This window comes from Ictidomys tridecemlineatus, chromosome 5 (assembly GCF_052094955.1).
Source record: "Ictidomys tridecemlineatus isolate mIctTri1 chromosome 5, mIctTri1.hap1, whole genome shotgun sequence".
Lineage (NCBI taxonomy): Eukaryota > Metazoa > Chordata > Mammalia > Rodentia > Sciuridae > Ictidomys > Ictidomys tridecemlineatus.
This window is the reverse complement of record NC_135481.1, coordinates 77556714-77575081: the sequence shown is the minus strand read 5'-3', so window position 1 is coordinate 77575081 and position 18368 is coordinate 77556714. Positions and strand designations below refer to the sequence as shown.

Below are 18368 nucleotides of genomic sequence, written 5' to 3'. Positions count from 1 at the left end.
CCATTAATGGTCTTGGAGTTACCAAAGGAAGGCTTAACTGTATCAGATTATAACTATTAAAAACACATTCAAACCAAACATAATAAGATCAGAACATAGGATAATAATAATTTATCCATAATACCTATAACCTGTAGTGTTCAATATTGTAAACAGTGTAATCTTTTCTTTTTCTGTCATCCTAAACTACTAGATAAAACTCTAAGGAAACAATGTACTTCATTTCTAATATAATACCAGTACAAATGGCTGTCATATTTAGATGACTACTCAAGATAGGCATACAATGGGGCAATTAACTATATGAGACTAACCTAATAGTTAACCAATATTTTTTCAATCACTTTAAGAATATTCAAAGTATAATAAAGATGGAAAACACATTCTCATTATTCTGTGAACCTCCATATTGTCAATAACTCTGTTACCAATTGATGATTTGATTCCATTGTTTTACCTGGATATAGAGATATGGTTATCATAGAATATTATACGGTGGTATAAAGGGAAATTATGTGTTCGGGGGTCAAACAGACCTGAATTTGCATTTTAGTCCACCAGTCATTAGCTCTGTTATATTTATAAGTTACTTAAGTATAAACTTAGATTTTGTAAGTTACTTAAGTTCATATCCATGAACCTGTTTTATCACTTGTAAAATAGCAATAATTGGAATTGTCTAATAGGTTGTTGCAAGATAGGTTATAAAAACATATTTCAAGTACTTGATACATTTTTAACCTATATAGATAGGCATTTAATAAGAAGTATTGGTATCAGTTAAGCATAGATGCTTTAAAGTTATTTCAACATATGCAGCAAGTTCAGTGATTTTTTATAAAGTATATAAACACACACTTACCATAGGACTCATCATTTCTACTTCTAGAGATATTTACTCAAAAGAAATGGAGGTAAATGTCTACAAAGTGACCTATATGCAGATATTTAGAGCCCCATTATTAATAATTGCCAAAAATGAGAGAAATCCAATATCACTTAGTACCTTCACAGAAAGTAATATTGCTCAGTGACATAAGGAATCACTTACTGATACATGCAATAATATAGATGAATCTCAAAAGTATTATATTAAATAAAAGAAGCCAGACTCAAAGACTGCATCATATTTATGTATATAACTTTCTAGGAAACAGAAAAACTGTAGGGACAAAAATCATATCAGTTGTTGTGTATAAAAAGCTATATACTGAAAATGGGTGAATTGTTGCTTTATGCAAATTATGATTTAATTATCCTGACTTTAAAAATCCATGTGCATACTTATATGATATTGCATACATGTTTTGTTTTGATAAAACAAAAACTTTACCTAAAAAAATGAGTATAAGCATAAAAACTTTACCTAAAAAAAGAGTATAAGCATAAAACTTGTATTAGCATGTTCACTTAAAATAACAATTTTCTATAGAAATCCTGACTCACTGTAGACTGCTCAAAAATATATTTTCAGTAATTTTATCAAAATTTTCAATTAGAGCCGGACGCGGTGGCACACTCCTATAATTTCAGAGTCTCGGGAGGCTGAGATAGGAGAATCTCAAGTTCAAAGCTAGCCTCAGCAAAAGCTAGGTGCTAAGTAACTCAGTGAGACTCTATCTCTAAATAAAATTCAAAATAGGGCTGGGGAGGTAGCTCAGTGGTTAAGTACCCCTAAGTTCAGTCCCCAGTACCAAAAAAAAAAAAAATGTTTTTTTCAATTAGCATATATAGAGAATGTGAAGAGTATAGTATAAGGGAAATATAGAAAATTTATTCCAACATAAGTCTAAGGGGAAAGAAAACAAAGTATGCTTACTGTGAAATATGAGGTAATGTGTAAAAACAAGTCCAAATATATCAATAATCACAGTGTATGTATAAAAAACGCTATAGGAAAAGATACATGTATCAATATGAATAACTGACCAAAAAAATTGTCCATGAATACATAAAGATACAATATCTATAAGGATATAACTCTGTAGTAAAGTATAAAATATTCTTGAAAATGATGAACCCCAACTCACAGAGATGTTTTACTTTATGTCTGTGAGGGAAGGAAGTAGGTATGACTGGTGATGTGATTTTGTGGGATGTGATGATTGATTTTTTTAATTTAAAGCAAAATAGAAAATTTCTAAAAAATTTAAAGCAAGATAATACCAAAAATGGCATTATCTATGCTGTCAATTTTTCAGTTTTATAAATGGATGTATTTATTTGCAAAAACACAAATATGGCAGTTTCTGTTTGTAAATGCATAGAATATCTCTTGAAGGAAACACAACAAAAAGGTAACTGGCAATCTCACTAGAGGGGATATGTAGTACTGAAGATTGGAAGTGGGAGACTTACTTTATATCGAACATTCTCTTACCCTAAGTTTCATTAGTTTTATTTACTGTATGCATTTAATTATGTGAGTATGTACCTAGATGATAGCATGCAGTTTTTATAGAAGAAACTGCCAGAAAATGGGAATGGTATGCTCAAAAAAAAAAAAAAAACAGGAAAAATATCATTTGCTAATTTCCTTAATACTTTGAAATAAAATTCATTTTTTTTACTTATAGTGTGATGGAATTATGTTAATGAAGACTCTAGGAAATACAATAGAAGTAAACAGCACTTTAAAATTAGTTTTTAATGCTCCATGTAACAAACATTCAATTCAAACTTCACTAACACAATGCCCCGCTCTGAAACAAAAAGGATTTACTTACCCAGGAAGTCTAAGAAGTAGATCTGCGTCTGTCTTCTGGCATATATAGCTCTAAGAGTACAAATGATGTCATCAGGAATCAGTTTTCATCTGGGATAGTGGGATGGAGTACTCTGATGAGACAACCTGGATCTTGTATCTGAGGTGATAGAGAATGAAGTTCATCCTAGCTGCTAGGTCTGAAGTAGTAGCCCTGTGCCATTGGGTAAGGAGATTTTCCCTCAAAGACAGCATGACCAGATGAAGTAAGGAGATTTAAAGCCAGAAAGTTTATAATAACCTTGACATAGTCACCAGATTATAGAGAGAAAATTAGACATTGAGAATAAGAAATTGAATTGTTTATGAAGCAACACTGCATCTTCATTACCATTTAAATGTGGGAGTAAAAGGGAAATGTTCAATATTTCCTTAAGCATGAGAAATTTAAGTTCTCACAATCCATTTTCATTATGGAAGTTTCTAAGCAAAGATCTACATTTTGGTATTTTCCTACAAGAACATTGCTTTTTTTGTTTGGTTTTAGTTTTTTGTGTTTATTCTTTGCAGAACTATCAGTTTAAAAAAATCAGAATAATCACCTAAAGTATTTAGCACTGGCATATTTTTCAAAGTTTCTGTTACCTGACTATTACTGATGTATTTTAAATACAAGCAACAGGATATTTGAAGTTTTATTGAACTGAATGCAACGTGATCTTTTTTGTGTGATTCTTTTTAAGTTGCTGTTAGTCATAGTGAGTATCTGTGCCTTCCAAAGTACCATTACAGTCCATACTTTAGGGTACAGTGAAAATTGGGGAAGTGGTTAATTATTGATGTCAAAAACAACTACTTGGGTTGGGGTTGTAGGTCAGCAGTAGAGTGCTTGTCTTGCATGTGTGAGGCACTGAGTCCAATCTCTGCACCACATAAAAATAAACTTAAAAAAATAAAGGTATTGTGTCCATGTACAATTTAAAAAATCCTACTCTTTTATTTTAAAAGATTTTTCCTTATTTGTTAGAGTGTTTCATCTATAATTATGGAATACACCATGTTAAAATAAGCATTCAAACATCTTAAGTTTAATTACAAAGAGAACCCTTTGTTAGAATTTATTAGCCCAGATAGAGAACAAATTAATATCTTGTGCCTAAACTTTATATGCAAATATCAAAACTGCTGCACATTTTTATAATTCTCCGTTATTAAAATAGAAAAATGGCATTATCTATTGTTCACTTTCATTACACTAATTAATTTTTCTGTAATTGGGATTTTTTATTTTTCTTATGACTGCATTCTTATGCAAGAAAATAATCCCACCAAAATCACAATGGATTCAGCAACATTTTATAACTCCACTTGAAACTTTCAATTATTTTTAAGTATTGGCATTGATGTAGTTTGTGAGGTTTGTGACAATAAGATTGCTTTGTGTTATCTATCAAACAACATTTCGGGTAAAAAACAATCTTTTCATGCAAATTTAATCTCAAATTAATAATACTAAAATCTGCTTACTGGTGCTATATTTAAAAAACTATGCTGAAAACCCTTTTGGAATTTCTTAAAATCTAGTGTGAAAGATGGTGAAAAGACAACAAAAGGTTTTGAAATTACTGTTTTTAACCCTATCAAAAACATTATTGATAACAATACATTTCTAAAAAACTAAAAAAATATATATCCGAAGTTTTCACCATAAGGAAATGATAACTGTTTGAGGAGTTAGAGTTTAACCTGATTTAAACATCATAAAATATACACATGTGTTTAAACATCACATTACTTAATTAGAATAATTTTTATGTTTTCAAGTTATCAGTTAAAATAAATTTAATTTGAAATCTCTAGCATTCAAAGTTGCTAACATTTGCCTTTTAGGGATTTTTTTTCACCTAACAAAAAGGAATCGAAAAGGTTAAATCATTTCTGTAAGAATCAGATATGTCAGGTATTTTTTTTCACATTAAATATCAAAGATGGCTTGGCAACATATTTAGAATTTTCTGAGCTTTACTATTAATAAAGTTAAAAGAAAATCTAATGTGATTAGGCAGTGAAGCCACATTCAATTTGTATGTGAAACACCCATTGTGCTTATCTCTACCCTAGATATTGCTCTGAACCCATGTACAACATTTTGAATTCTGTGTATAAAGTTAAACATTGCAGAAGGGCATATATCTGATGATACAGATAAAATAAGGTAGAAGTTTAGTAATGAGCAAAGTTCATAATTTACTGTTCATGTCTTTGGTATTTCTATTATTAATACATTTTAATCATTTTCTGTGAAATTAAGACACTAATAAAAATATTGATAAGTTTTTCAGCTCCCAGAAATGTAAGACCTCTATTCATACTGTACTACTATATTTTAACACCACAAAATTAATACTGAAATTTTAAAAATGTTAACTACTTACAGGCAAAGTTGTTATCAATGCAAGAAGCCAGAGAAGCTGCCGTTGAACAGTACAAAAAATTGGAAGAAGAAATCCAGACACTACGAGTTTACTACAGGTAAAATTCTTTTTAGCTTGGGCTTAAATAAATATTGTTTGGGAAATGTTTCTACCTAATTTCACAATAGTGAATGAGGAGATACTTAAGTAAAATTAAAAATTACACAGTCAAAGCATTTTTGTAACTTTAAAAATATTTAGCCAAAAATATTCATCATTCTACCTCTTTTCCTTCCTGCATTTGGTAAAATTTAAACTCCCACCAAAATCATAAAATTTACATAACTCATTACTAGATGTCTAAATGAAACCTTGTTGGCTATTGAACTAAATGCCACCCCTAAGGTGATACATGTTTTTTAAATACTATGTCAGTAGCAGTCATAGTAACTTTTCAAGTATTATAGTATACTTATGAGAAGTTTCTAAAGAAATGTCTCTAAAGGATTTTTGACTGACTTAATTAAGTTTATGTTCCAGTATTTGTGAAATTAATTCAAAAAGTCAAAACTGGCTTTTCTTCTTAAATTTATTTATATGTGGTGCTGAGAATCAAACCCAATGCCTCATACATGCTAGGCAAGTGCACTACCGATGATCCATAGCATTTTTAATGAAAAGAAATAGAACAGAAAATGTCAGATTGTATCCTGTATAGTAAGAATAAATACTGTTTTATTTTTGTGTCAGTTTTCTGATGTGTATGTGAAGAGAGGGATAAGATTATATATTGGGTTATATGCAAAATATGTGTGCTCACAGTAAATCATGGTTTAGAAAAAAAGTTTGAAAACACTGATGCCCTACAGATTTTTCAACTACTAATATTAAAAATAACCTCAAGTCTGAAATGTGAATTCACTAACTGAAGTTGTACTGAAAGTTGTTTTTGTTATTAATTTGAACCTCTTCTTAATATAATGTTGATAAATGCAACTAAATCAAAATCAATTTTACTGGAATACAATTATGAAGTTTTTACAATACAATATTGCTAAATGTCATCATTACAAATGCATTAAATAGTCACTTCTAGTAGCATATCTAATGACTGTGAATGGTATTTTTATATAACTGCAAATACTTAAGTATATGACATGAAAAGTATATGACAGCTTTGAAGGTGTCAATGACATCTGCAGCAGTTGGTTGTTATGGATTGAATGTGTCACCTCCAAAACAGGTATGCTGAACTCTAACCTCCAGTACTCAGAATGTTTTGAAAATTCATTTTGAAATAGGGTCATTTACAGAGCAGTCAAATTAAAAAGGGGTAATTAGGATGAATCCTAATCTGACTGGCGTGCTTTTTTAAAAAAGCAGGGGCTGGCCAGGGGAGCAATCTGGCTCTGCATGATAGTTATCACCTAAAATCCCATTGATTCTGGAGGCTGAGGCAGGACGATCTCAAATTTAAGGCCAGACTCAGCAATTTATTGAGACCCTATCTCAAAATAAAATTTAAAAAGGGCTCAGTGGTAGAATGCCCCATGTTCAATCCACAGTAGCAAAAGAGAAAAAGACAAGAGAGAAAGACAATATTAAGTAACACAGAGCTAGGGGTGGTGGCACATCCCTGTAAATACAGCAGCTTGGAAGGCTGAGGCAAGAGGTTCTAGAGTTCAAAGCCAGCCTCAGCAACTTAGCAAGGGCCTACACAACTCAGGGAGGCTCTGTCTCTAAAAAAAAAAAAAAAAATTTTAAAGGGCTGGGAATGTGGCTCAGTATTTAAGCATCCCTGGGTTCAATCTCTGGTAACAAGAGAGAGAGAGAGAGAGAGAGAGAGAGAGAGAGAAGATGGCCATGTGTTCCTCTAAACACTAGGAAAGGCAAAGAAGGATTCCCTTTTAGAGCCAACAGAGAGAGTATAGTCCTGCTGACACCTGATTTTAGACCAGTTTGTCCAGAACTGTGTCACATTAAATTTCAGTTGTTTTAAGCCATTTAGTTTGTCACTGAATGTGGGAAATCATTTGTTTTTGCAGTTACCATCAGTGGCCATAGATGAGTATTCAGGTGGGCAGGTAGGCAAACTCCAATAATGAATGAATATATTTATTCCTTTTTTTAACTGTTAAATGAATATTATAGTCTTTTCTCTCTTTATACCAGTGATTCTCAACTGTTAACTACTGTTAGAATCACCTGAGGAACCTCTAAAAATCCTGATCCTGATGCCCTCCCTATACAACCTGGGCTTATTACATCAGGTATAGGTGTGTTTTAAAGCTCCGAGAAATTTTCATGTGCAGCCAAGTTTTAGAGCTAGTGTTTCAAATGCATGTTTGTTAGCTGTATTAAATTAGGGTCTCAGTAAAATATTAAAAGGATACATGATTAACCCTTTATTAAGACTTATGAGCCAGGCCTGGTGGTGCACACCTATAATCCTATTCAGGAGCTTGAGGCCAGCCTACATTGCAAGACTCTGTCTCAAAATAAATAAAGAGTTAGGGACATGGTTCAGTGATTGAGGACCCCTGGGTTTTATCCCCAGTACTACACACACACACACACACACACACACACACACACACACAGGCTTATATCAACATCATATGATTGTTGCCTATTGGTGTTACAGTGTGGGAGGTAGCAGATTTACTCCATTTATATGAATAATTTTTATGGAAACTTCTCTGCTACCCTTGTGAGATAGGACAGCAGGTGCTCTGTTGATAAAATGACAGTGTCTAAGAATTTTAACAGATGTATGATAATCTTACATGAACTGACATTACTTCCTCAAAAAAAAAAAAAACTAAGATGCCAGTTCTTAAGGCTTCTTCTCATTGCTGAGTTGCAGATCCTCAATTATTTTGAAAAGTATGAAGCTAAAATATTTGTTTTCAGAGGCCTTTTTTTCTATTTACATTCAACATGATTTCTTCTAAACAATTCAGTAGGAGAATTAATGAGTGTAAAATTACTAAAACTAGGGGCTGGGGATGTGGCTCAAGCGGTAGCACGTTCGCCTGGCATGTATGCGGCTCAGGTTCAATCCTCAGCACCACATATAAAGATGTTGTGTCTGCTGATAACTTAAAAAATAAAATATATTAAAAAAATTACTAAAACTAAGGGGAGATTTCCAAAAAGAAAAAAAAAAGCAAAATACTACTAAATAGTTGTTTTGGATAAGAATTAAAAGTATCCTTTGTGTTTGATATTTGGTGGTCATTAGTGACTTCCACAAAAAAAAAGTTTCATTAGAGAATTAAATATAAAAGAAACAGTTCTCAGTAAATTGAAGAGAAACAATAGGTAAAGAAGTATGGCAATTTGGACAATGGCATAATCCTTTAAGAAACTTGAATAAAAAATATAATAATGACAGTTGAGAAGAAAGGAAGGAAGGTTAATGATTTTCTTTTTTTGGTTTTGAAAAGTGGCAAATTCTTGAATTTGTATGGTTGATTGGAAGGAGCCCATAAGAGTATTATTGAACAGACTCTGGAGAAGGTAGAAAGAAAGAGAGTATTTGCAGAAGAGTTTATGTTGAACAGGAAGATGGCCAACTTGTAATCATAGATAGGAGTAAAAGAGGTAAAAGAATAACAGAGTGTAAATAAATTTGAGGCTTCAAAAAAATAGAGATTGATGTGAGCTTCTGAAGATGAGCGGTCAGGAGGCCCTGCCAGGAATGATAGGGTTAGAATAACCACTCAAGTTCAGAATGGGAGAGAGAACTGAATATGGGCAAAAAAAAAAATCAAGTCAAGGGCTGGGGATGTAATGTAGTCCAGTGGTAGAACACTTGCCTAGTGTGTACAGGCTCTGGGTTCAATCCCCAGTACCACAAAAGGTCAGCAGGGAGAAAAAGGAGCCAAGTCAAACAATCCTGAGGACTCAGCTAGGGATGGATGCTACATTCAAGTACCCTTGTATAACAGTAAAAAAGGCAAAGGATTGAACTGTCTTAGGATTCCAAATTATAAGAGGAAAATGGTAGAGAATAGAGAAGATTGGAGGGTACTAGCAAAAAATGTTGTTGGAATGATAAATGATTTTCTAAGCTAAATAGGTAAGAAAATAAAGTTGAAGGGACATGTATACTGAGGAAAAAAAAGGAAGTATCAAGAAACCATAAATCTTAAGGAGATTACAGAATAAATATAATAGGACTAAGAAAATTCAAGACCTGAAGGGATAGGAGGTTATAGTCAGGTCAAGAACATTGCTATTTAAAATCTCAGAAGTGGCCAGGTGTGGTGGTACACACCTGTAATCCCAGCAATTCAAGAGCCTGAGGCCAGAGGATTGAAAGTTTGAGGCCAGTCTAAGGCTCAAGAAACTAAGGCTTTGTCTCAAAATAAAAATGAATGAAAAGGGCTGGGATGGAGCTCAGTGGTATCTCTGGGTTCAGTAAGCCTGGGTACAAAAAAAAAAAAATCTCAGAAGTAAAACACTCAGTTCTGAGCAATGATGATGTTTAAGGCATTGCTTTGGAAGTGGATAATTAATATGAGAAGAGGTGAGGGTCACAAGATGTAAAACGTTGAATATTCACTTAGGTATCATCTCTAAAAATACTGATATATGTGAGTTGCTCCTTATTAAGGGTGAAAATAGAAAATGACCTAAAAATAAATAAAATCTTCATATTGAAATACAAGAATGACAGATAGATAGATGATAGATAGATAGATAGATGTATCAGAGAAAATCTGACAATGTGGATGCACAGAAGAATGTATGATAGACACCCAAGAAAAATGTGGGTACCATAAGTTCATCTTCCAGAAAAATTCATGTGTCTTATCAAAACAAAAAGGTACAGAGAACTGTTGTGGCTTGTTGGTGGGAATGTAAAATGATGCAATTGCTATAGAAAACAATTTGATGGTTTCTCAAAGTTCAAAAACAGAATTATCACATGATCCAGCAATTCTGCTTCTAAGGATATACTCAAAAGAATTTAAAACAAAGATTCAAGCAGATGTTCACAGGAGCATTATTCACAGTAGCCAAAAGTTAGAAGCAACCCACGTGTTCATTAACAAATAAATGGGTAAACAAAATGTGGTGTAAATGGGTGTGTATGTAAATTGAAATATTCAGACTAAAAAATGAAATTCTGCCCTAATCTTCATCATGTGGGATTAGGCCCCAATTTCCTTAATAAGACTCCTATAGCACAAGAATTACACACAAGAATCAATAAATGAGATGGTTTCAAACTAAAAAGTTTTTTCTCAGCAAAAGAAACAATCTGTGAGGTGAACAAAGAGCCTACGTCCTGGGAGCAAATTTTTACCCCTCACACATCAGATAGACCACTAATCTCTAGGGTATATAAAGAACTCAAGAAGCTAAGCACCAAAAAAACCCAAATAACCCAATCAATAAATGGGCCAAGGTCCTGAACAGACACTTCTCAGAAGAGGGTATAAAATCAATCAACAAATATATGAAAAAAATGCTCATCATCTCTAGCAATCAGAATTGCAAATCAGAACTACTCTAAGATATTATCTCACTCCAATCAGAATGGCAGCTATTATGAAGACAAACAACAAGTGTTGGCGAGGATGTGGGGAAAAACGTACATTCATACATTGTTGGTGGGACTGCAAATTGGTGCAGCCAATTTGGAAAGCAGTATGGAGTTTCCTTGCAAATCTGGGAATGGAACCACCCACCGTTTGACCCAGCTATTCCACTTTCTGGACTATACCCAAAGGACTTAAAAACAGCATACTACCAGGACACAGCCACATCAATGTTTATAGCGGCACAGTTCACAATAGCTAAACTGTGGAGCCAACCTAGATGTCCTTCAGTGTATGAATGGATTAAAAAAATGTGGCATTTATACACAATAGAATATTACTCAGCATTAAAAAAGAACAAAATCATGGTATTTGCAGGTAAATGGATGGCGTTGGAAAAGATAATACTATGTGAAGTTAGCCAATCCCCAAAAAACAAATGTTTTCTCTGATATAAGGGGGGTGACTCATAGTGGGGTAGGGAGTAAGAGCATGGGAGGATTAGATTAATTCTAGATATGGAAGAGGGGTGGGCGGAAACGGAAGGGAAAGGGGATTAGAAGGATAGTGGAATGTGATAGTCATCATTATACAAAGTACATGTATGAAGACTTGAATTGCGTGTCAACATATCTTATATACAAACAGAGATATGAGTGGTATAAATGTTTATTAAGAATTGTAATGAAAAAAAGTTAAATAAAATAAATGTCAAAAAAAATTAAAAATGAAATTCTGCTACAGCATTCATGAATCCTAGAAAGCTATGCTAAGTGAAATAAGTATGATCAAAAAGACAAATATGCTATGATTTCATGTATATAAAGTACCCTAATAGACTAATTCATATATATAAAAAGAATGATAGAGGTTACCAGGAACTAGGGGAAGAGGAAGGTAGGGAATTGTGTAAATTGTTTACTATGATGAAAACATTCTGGAAACAAATAGTGGTGATAGTTGGGCAACATTGTGAATGTATGTACAGCTACTGAAATATACACTTAAAAATGATTAAAATGATAAATTGTATGTTATTAGTTTACCATGTGTACAACTCTAGCAAGGGGAGGAAGTTTCCAAAAATAACTGTGCTTAAATTTCCTGGAAGCTCAGATTCTGATTTAATTTTATTTAAAAGAAAGTAAACTATTTACATACTTGAACAATTGATGCTTACAAATCCCTATATGAGATGCATTTCACATATACAGATATTAGTTTTTTCCTCAAAGCTTCCTAGTTTATAGGAAAATAAAAAATTCCATTTTTATGTAAAGAAAGCCAAGGTTGAAACTGTAATTTCAGAAAAATAGAGATAGATCAATTTCATAGATAATAGCTTATGCCTAGTAAAGCTTGGAAAAAATACTTTCAGCTATTTAAATCAGTTTCAACTATTGTGTGTGGACACATGCTTTTTCTTATATGAGCATACATATATAAGTATATATGAGCATGTGTATTGTCATTAAATAAAGTTATTTATCGATAATTAAGAAAAATGAGGTATGAAAAACACAGTACTAGAACAGTTAGTTGGAGCCAGGAGTGAGTCAGTATACAGCTCACATGTGAATACCAGCAAGTAAGAGTAACCTTCAGCTCTTGAGTTTCACCTTTCTATAGACAAAGCAGAGGAGAATATATGCCCAGTTGTTAGTTTTAGAAGAAGATTAAAATATGCTGATGACTTTCATTCTACTTTGCCTTTCATTTTATCAACTAGTAATATTGATTTTACTTTTTTAAATCTTTTTTTGTCAAAAATGTTTGTTTTTACTGGAATTAAGTAAGAGCTATGGTTGCTATAAGCATTCCATTTCATTTTATGGAAATATGGGAATGTATTTTTTAGTTTTTTTTGTTTCTTTTGGTTTAGAATATTTTAAGTGCTAAAAAAAGGAAATATTAGAGTTAAGTGCTAGTGAGTGAGTGGTGGGTTACCAAACTTACCATCATAACCAATTATTCTCATAAAGAACTAGCAGGAGGGAAATAACAATAGGAAGGTTTAACATAAATTTTATTTGTTGTAAAAGGACTATCAGTAAGTATTAGAATCTTCTTATTGCTGTGACAAATGCCAAATCTATTTGCAATAGCTTCATTAGTATAAATGTACACAGCTTCATCAGGGAATAATCTTACCCATTAAGTCTCAGGTTTTATTTTTTATTTTTTTAGACTCTTTTTTTATTGTTGGTTGTTCAAAACATTACATAGTTCTTGATATATCATATTTCACACTTTGATGAACTCCCATTTTTACCCTGTATACAGATTGTAGAATCACATCAGTTACACTTCCATTGCTTTACATATTGCCATACTCCTGTCTGTTGTATTCTGCTGCCTTTCCTATCCTCTACTATCCCCCCTCCCTTTCCTCCCCTCCCCTCTTCTCTCTCTACCCCCTCTACTGTAATTCATTTCTCCCCCTTGTATTATTTTTCCCTTTCCCCTCACTTCCTCTTATATGTAATTTTATATAACCCTGAGGGTCTCCTTCCATTTCCATGCAATTTCCCTTCTCTCTCCCTTTCCCTCCCACCTCTCATCCCTGTTTAATGTTAATCTTCTTCTCATGCTCTTCGTCCCTACTCTGTTCTTAGTTACTCTCCTTATATCAAAGAAGACATTTGGCATTTGTTTTTTAGGGATTGGCTAGCCTCACTTAGCATAATCTGCTCTAATGCCATCCATTTCCCTCCAAATTCTATGATTTTGTCATTTTATAATGCAGAGTAATACTCCATTGTGTATAAATGCCACATTTTTTTTTATTCATTCATCTATTGAAGGACATCTAGGTTGGTTCCACAGTCTTGCTATTGTGAATTGTGCTGCTATGAACATCGATGTAGAGTGTCCCTGTAGCATGCTCTTTTTAGGTCTTCAGGGAATAGACTGAGAAGGGGAATAGCTGGGTCAAATGGTGGTTCTATTCCCAGCTTTCCAAGAAATCTCCATACTGCTTTCCAAATTGGCTGCACCAATTTGCAGTCCCACCAGCAATGTACAAGTGTACCCTTTTCCCCACATCCTCGCCAGCACTTGTTGTTGTTTGACTTCAGAATGGCTGCCAATCTTACTGGAGTGGGATGGTATCTTAGGGTGGTTTTGATTTGCATTTCTCTGACTGCTAGAGATGGTGAGCATTTTTTCATGTACTTGTTGATTGATTGTATGTCCTCCTCTGAGAAATGTCTGTTCAGGTCCTTGGCCCATTTGTTGATTGGGTTATTTGTTATCTTATTGTCTAATTTTTTGAGTTCTTTGTATACTCTGGATATTAGGGCTCCATCTGAAGTGTGAGGAGTAAAGATTTGTTCCCAGGATGTAGGCTCCCTATTTACCTCTCTTGTTGTTTCTTTTGCTGAGAAAAAACTTTTTAGTTTGAGTAAGTCCCATTTGTTGATTCTAGTTATTAACTCTTGTGCTATGGGTATTCTATTGAGGAATTTGGAGCCTGACCCCACAGTATGTAGGTCATAGCCAACTTTTTCTTCTATCAGATGCCGTGTCTCTGATTTGATATCAAGCTCCTTGATCCATTTTGAGTTAACTTTTGTGGATGGCGAGAGAAAGGGATTCAGTTTCATTTTGTTGCATATGGATTTCCAGTTTTCCCAGCACCATTTGTTGAAGATGTTATCCTTCCTCCATTGCATGCTTTTAGCCCCTTTATCAAATATAAAATATTTGTAGTTTTGTGGATTGGTTACTGTGTCCTCTATTCTGTACCATTGGTCCACCCACCTGTTTTGGTACCAGTACCATGCTGTTTTTGTTTCTATTGCTCTGTAGTATAGTTTGAAGTCTGGTATCGCTATACCACCTGATTCACACTTCCTGCTTAGCATTGTTTTTGCTATTCTGGGTATTTTATTTTTCCACATGAATTTCATGATTGCTTTATCTATTTCTACAAGAAATGTCTTTGGGATTTTGATTGGCATTGCATTAAACCTATAGAGAACTTTTGGTAATATCGCCATTTTGATGATGTTAGTTCTGCCTATTCATGAACAGGGCATATTTTTCCATCTTCTAAGATCTTCTTCTATTTCTCTCTTTAGGGTTCTGTAGTTTTCATTGTATAAGTCTTTCACCTCTTTTGTTAGGTTGATTCCCAAGTATTTTTTTTTTTTTGAGGATATTGCGAATGGAGTGGTTGTCCTCATTTCCATTTCAGAGGATTTGTTGCTGATATACAGGAATGCCTTTGATTTATGTGTGTTGATTTTATATCCTGCCACTTTGCTGAGTTCATTTATTAGCTCTAATAGTTTATTTGTAGACCCTTTTGGGTCTGCTAGGTATAGAATCATGTCATCTGCAAATAGTGATAATTTAAGTTCTTCTTTTCCTGTTTTTATGCCTTTAATTTCTTTCGTCTGTCTAATTGCTCTGGCCAGTGTTTCGAGAACTATGTTGAACAGAAGTGGTGAGAGAGGGCATCCCTGTCTTGTTCCAGATTTTAGAGGGAATGCCTTCAATTTTTCTCCATTCAGAATGATGCTAGCCTGAGGCTTAGCATAAATTGCTTTTACAATGTTGAGGTATGTTCCTGTTATCCCTACTTTTTCTAGAGTTTTGAACATAAAGGGATGCTGTACTTTGTGGAATGCTTTTTCCACATCTATTGAGATGATCATATGGTTCTTATTTTTAAGTCTATTGATGTGGTGAATAACATTTATTGATTTCTGTATATTGAACCACTCTTACATCCCAGGGATGAATCCTACTTGATCATGGTGCACAATTTTTTTGATATATTTTTGAATCCGATTCGCCAGAATTTTATTGAGGATTTTTGCATCTAGGTTCATTAGAGATATTGGTCTGTAGTTTTCTTTCTTTGAAGTGTCTTTGTCTGGTTTCGGAATCAGGGTGATGTTCGCCTCGTAGAATGAATTTGGAAGTTCTCCCTCTTTTTCTATTTCCTGAAATAGCTTGAAAAGTATTGGTATTAGTTCCTCTTTAAAGGTTTTGTAAAACTCTGCTGTATACCCATCCGGTTCTGGGTTTTCTTAGTTGGTAGTCTTTTGATGGTTTCTTCTATTTCCTCCATTGATATTGGTCTGTTTAGGTTGTCTATATCCTCCTGACTCAATCTGGGCAGATCATATGACTTAGGAAATTTATCGATGCCTTCACTATGTTCTATTTTATTGGAGTATAAGGATTCAAAATAATTTCTGATTATCTTCTGTATTTCTGAAGTGTCTGTTGTGATATTGCCTTTTTCATCCTGTATGCTAGTAATTTGAGTTCTGTCTCTTCTTCTCTTCGTTAGCATGACTAAGGGTCTATCGATTTTATTTATTTTTTCAAAGAACCAACTTTTAGTTTTGTCAATTTTTTCAATTGTTTCGATTTCATTAATTTCAGCTGTGATTTTAATTATTCTTGTCTTCTACTTCTTTTGCTGTTGTTTTGCTCTTTTTTTTCTAGGATTTTGAGATGAAGTATGAGGTCATTTATTTGTTGGGTTTTTTCTTTTTTTAAGGAATGAACTCCAAGCAATGAATTTTCCTCTTAGAACTGCTTTCAATGTGTCCCATAGATTCTGATATGTTGTGTCTGTGTTTTCATTTATCTCTAAGAATTTTTTAATTTCCTCCTTGATGTCTTCTATAACCCATTGATCATTCAGTAACCTATTTTTCATTCTCCAAGTGATGCATGATTTTTCCTTCCTTCTTTTATCATTGATTTTCAGTTTCATTCCATTATGATCAGATAAGTTGCATGGTATTATCTCTACTCCTTTATATTGTTTAAGAGTTGCCCTGTGACATAATATATGATCTATTTCTGAGAAGGATCCATGTGCTGCTGAGAAAAAAAGTATAACTGCTTGATGTTGGGTGGTATATTCTATATATGTCAATTAAGTCTAGGTTATTAATTGTGTTATTGAGTTGTATAATTTCCTTATTCAACTTTTGTTTGGAAGATCTGTCCAGTGGTGAGATAGGTGTGTTGAAGTCTCCCATGATTATTGTATGGTGGTCTATTAGACTCTTGAACTTGAGAAGAGTTTGCTTGATGAACATAGCTGCACCATTGTTTGGGGCATATATATTTATGATTGTTATGTCTTGTTGGTGTATGGTTCCCTTGAGCAGTATGTAGTGTCCCTCTTTATCCCTTTTGATTAACTTTGGCTTGAAATCTATTTTATTTGATATGAGTATGGCCACTCCTGCTTGTTTCCGAAGTCCATATGAGTGATATGATGTTTCCCAACCTTTTACCTTCAGTCTGTGTATGTCTTTTCCTATCAAATGCATCTCCTTTAGGCAGCATATTGTTAGGTCTCCTTTTGTGATCCATTCTACTAACCTGTGTCTCTTAATTGGTGAGTTTAAGCCATTAACATTTAGGGTTATTATTGAGATATGGGTTGTTCTTCCAGTCATATTTGTTTATTTATGTTACTAAACATGGTTTGTTTTCCTCTTTGATTATTTTTCCCCCCTTTACTTTCCTACCTCCCATGTTGGTTTTCATTGTTATTTTCCATTTCCTCTTCCTGTAATGTTTTGCCGAGGATGTTTTAAAGAGATGGTTTTCTAGCTGAAATTCTTTTAACTTTTGTTTATCGTGGAAGGTTTTAATTTCATCTTCCATCCTGAAGCTTAATTTCGCTGGATACACGATTCTTGGTTGGAACCCATTTTCTTTCAGTGTTTGAAATATGTTATTCCAGGATCTTTTAGCTTTCAGAGTCTGTGTTGAAAGATCAGCTGTTATCCTGATTGGTTTACCCCTAAATGTAATCTGCTTCCTTTCTCTTGTAGCTTTTAAAATTCCCTCCTTATTCTGTATATTGGGCATCTTCATTATAATGTGTCTAGGTGTGGTTCTCTTATGATTTTGCATATTCGGCGTCCTATAGGCTTCTAGAATTTGGGATTCTGTCTCATTCTTCAAGTCTGGGAAGTTTTCTCGTATTATTTCATTGAATAGATTGCTCATTCCTTTGGTTTGGACCTCTATACCTTCCTGTATCCCAATGACTCTTAAGTTTGGTCTCTTTATGTTATCCCATATTTCTTGGATATTCTGCTCATGGTTTCTTAACAATCTTGCTGAGCTGTCTATGTTCTTTTTAAGTTGAAATACTTTGTCTTCATTGTCTGATGTTCTATCTTCTAAGTGTTCTACTCTGCTGGTAGTATTCTCAATTGAGTTTTTAAGTTGCTTTATTGCTTCCTGCTTTTCTAGGATTTCTGTTTGTTTGTTTTTTATAACCTCTATCTCCCTGTATAGTTGATCTTGTGCTTCTTGGATTTGTTTATGTAATTTATTGTCGAAATGATATTTCGTTGTCTGATTTTGCTGTCTAATGTCTTCCTTGAGACTCCAGATCATCTGAAGCATGTATATCCTGAATTTTTTATCTGATATTCTATCTCCTGCAGCTATTACCTCTTCTAAAGTTGAGTTGACCTGCATTGCTTGTGGTCCTTTCTTTCCTTGTCTTTTCATACTGCTCACGTTTCTTTCTGCTTGGTAAAACTGTTGTTTTTTTGAAATTTTCCCCCTATATATTTATATTGCTCTTGTATAGTTGAAAAGTCTCCCTTGCAGGGGCAGGCGGCGGCTGTGCTCCTTCTCCAATTGGGGTGATCTGTCTACCACAGTGACGGGCCTCTGGGCCTGTTCTGCTAGTTGGTCGCA

The 18368-nt window shown here is 33.7% G+C and overlaps 1 protein-coding gene and 1 long non-coding RNA gene across 21 annotated transcripts in view; one reads left to right on the top strand and one right to left on the bottom strand.

Moving 5' to 3' along the window:
* Nucleotides 1-5231, bottom strand: part of LOC144377839 (uncharacterized) — a 138274-nt gene extending 133043 nt beyond the window's left edge. For both annotated transcript variants that reach the window (XR_013439024.1, XR_013439023.1), the window contains exons 1-2: nucleotides 5140-5231; nucleotides 2727-2864 (exon numbers count right to left, since the gene is read on the bottom strand). This is a non-coding gene — a long non-coding RNA (uncharacterized LOC144377839). The remainder of the gene's footprint in view (nucleotides 1-2726; nucleotides 2865-5139) is intronic.
* Nucleotides 1-18368, top strand: part of Mipol1 (mirror-image polydactyly 1) — a 328689-nt gene that overhangs the window by 201178 nt on the left and 109143 nt on the right. For all 19 annotated transcript variants that reach the window (XM_040276488.2, XM_040276497.2, XM_040276493.2 and 16 more), the window contains one exon: nucleotides 5142-5236. In XM_040276488.2, the coding sequence (XP_040132422.1) occupies nucleotides 5142-5236 (95 nt within the window). The remainder of the gene's footprint in view (nucleotides 1-5141; nucleotides 5237-18368) is intronic.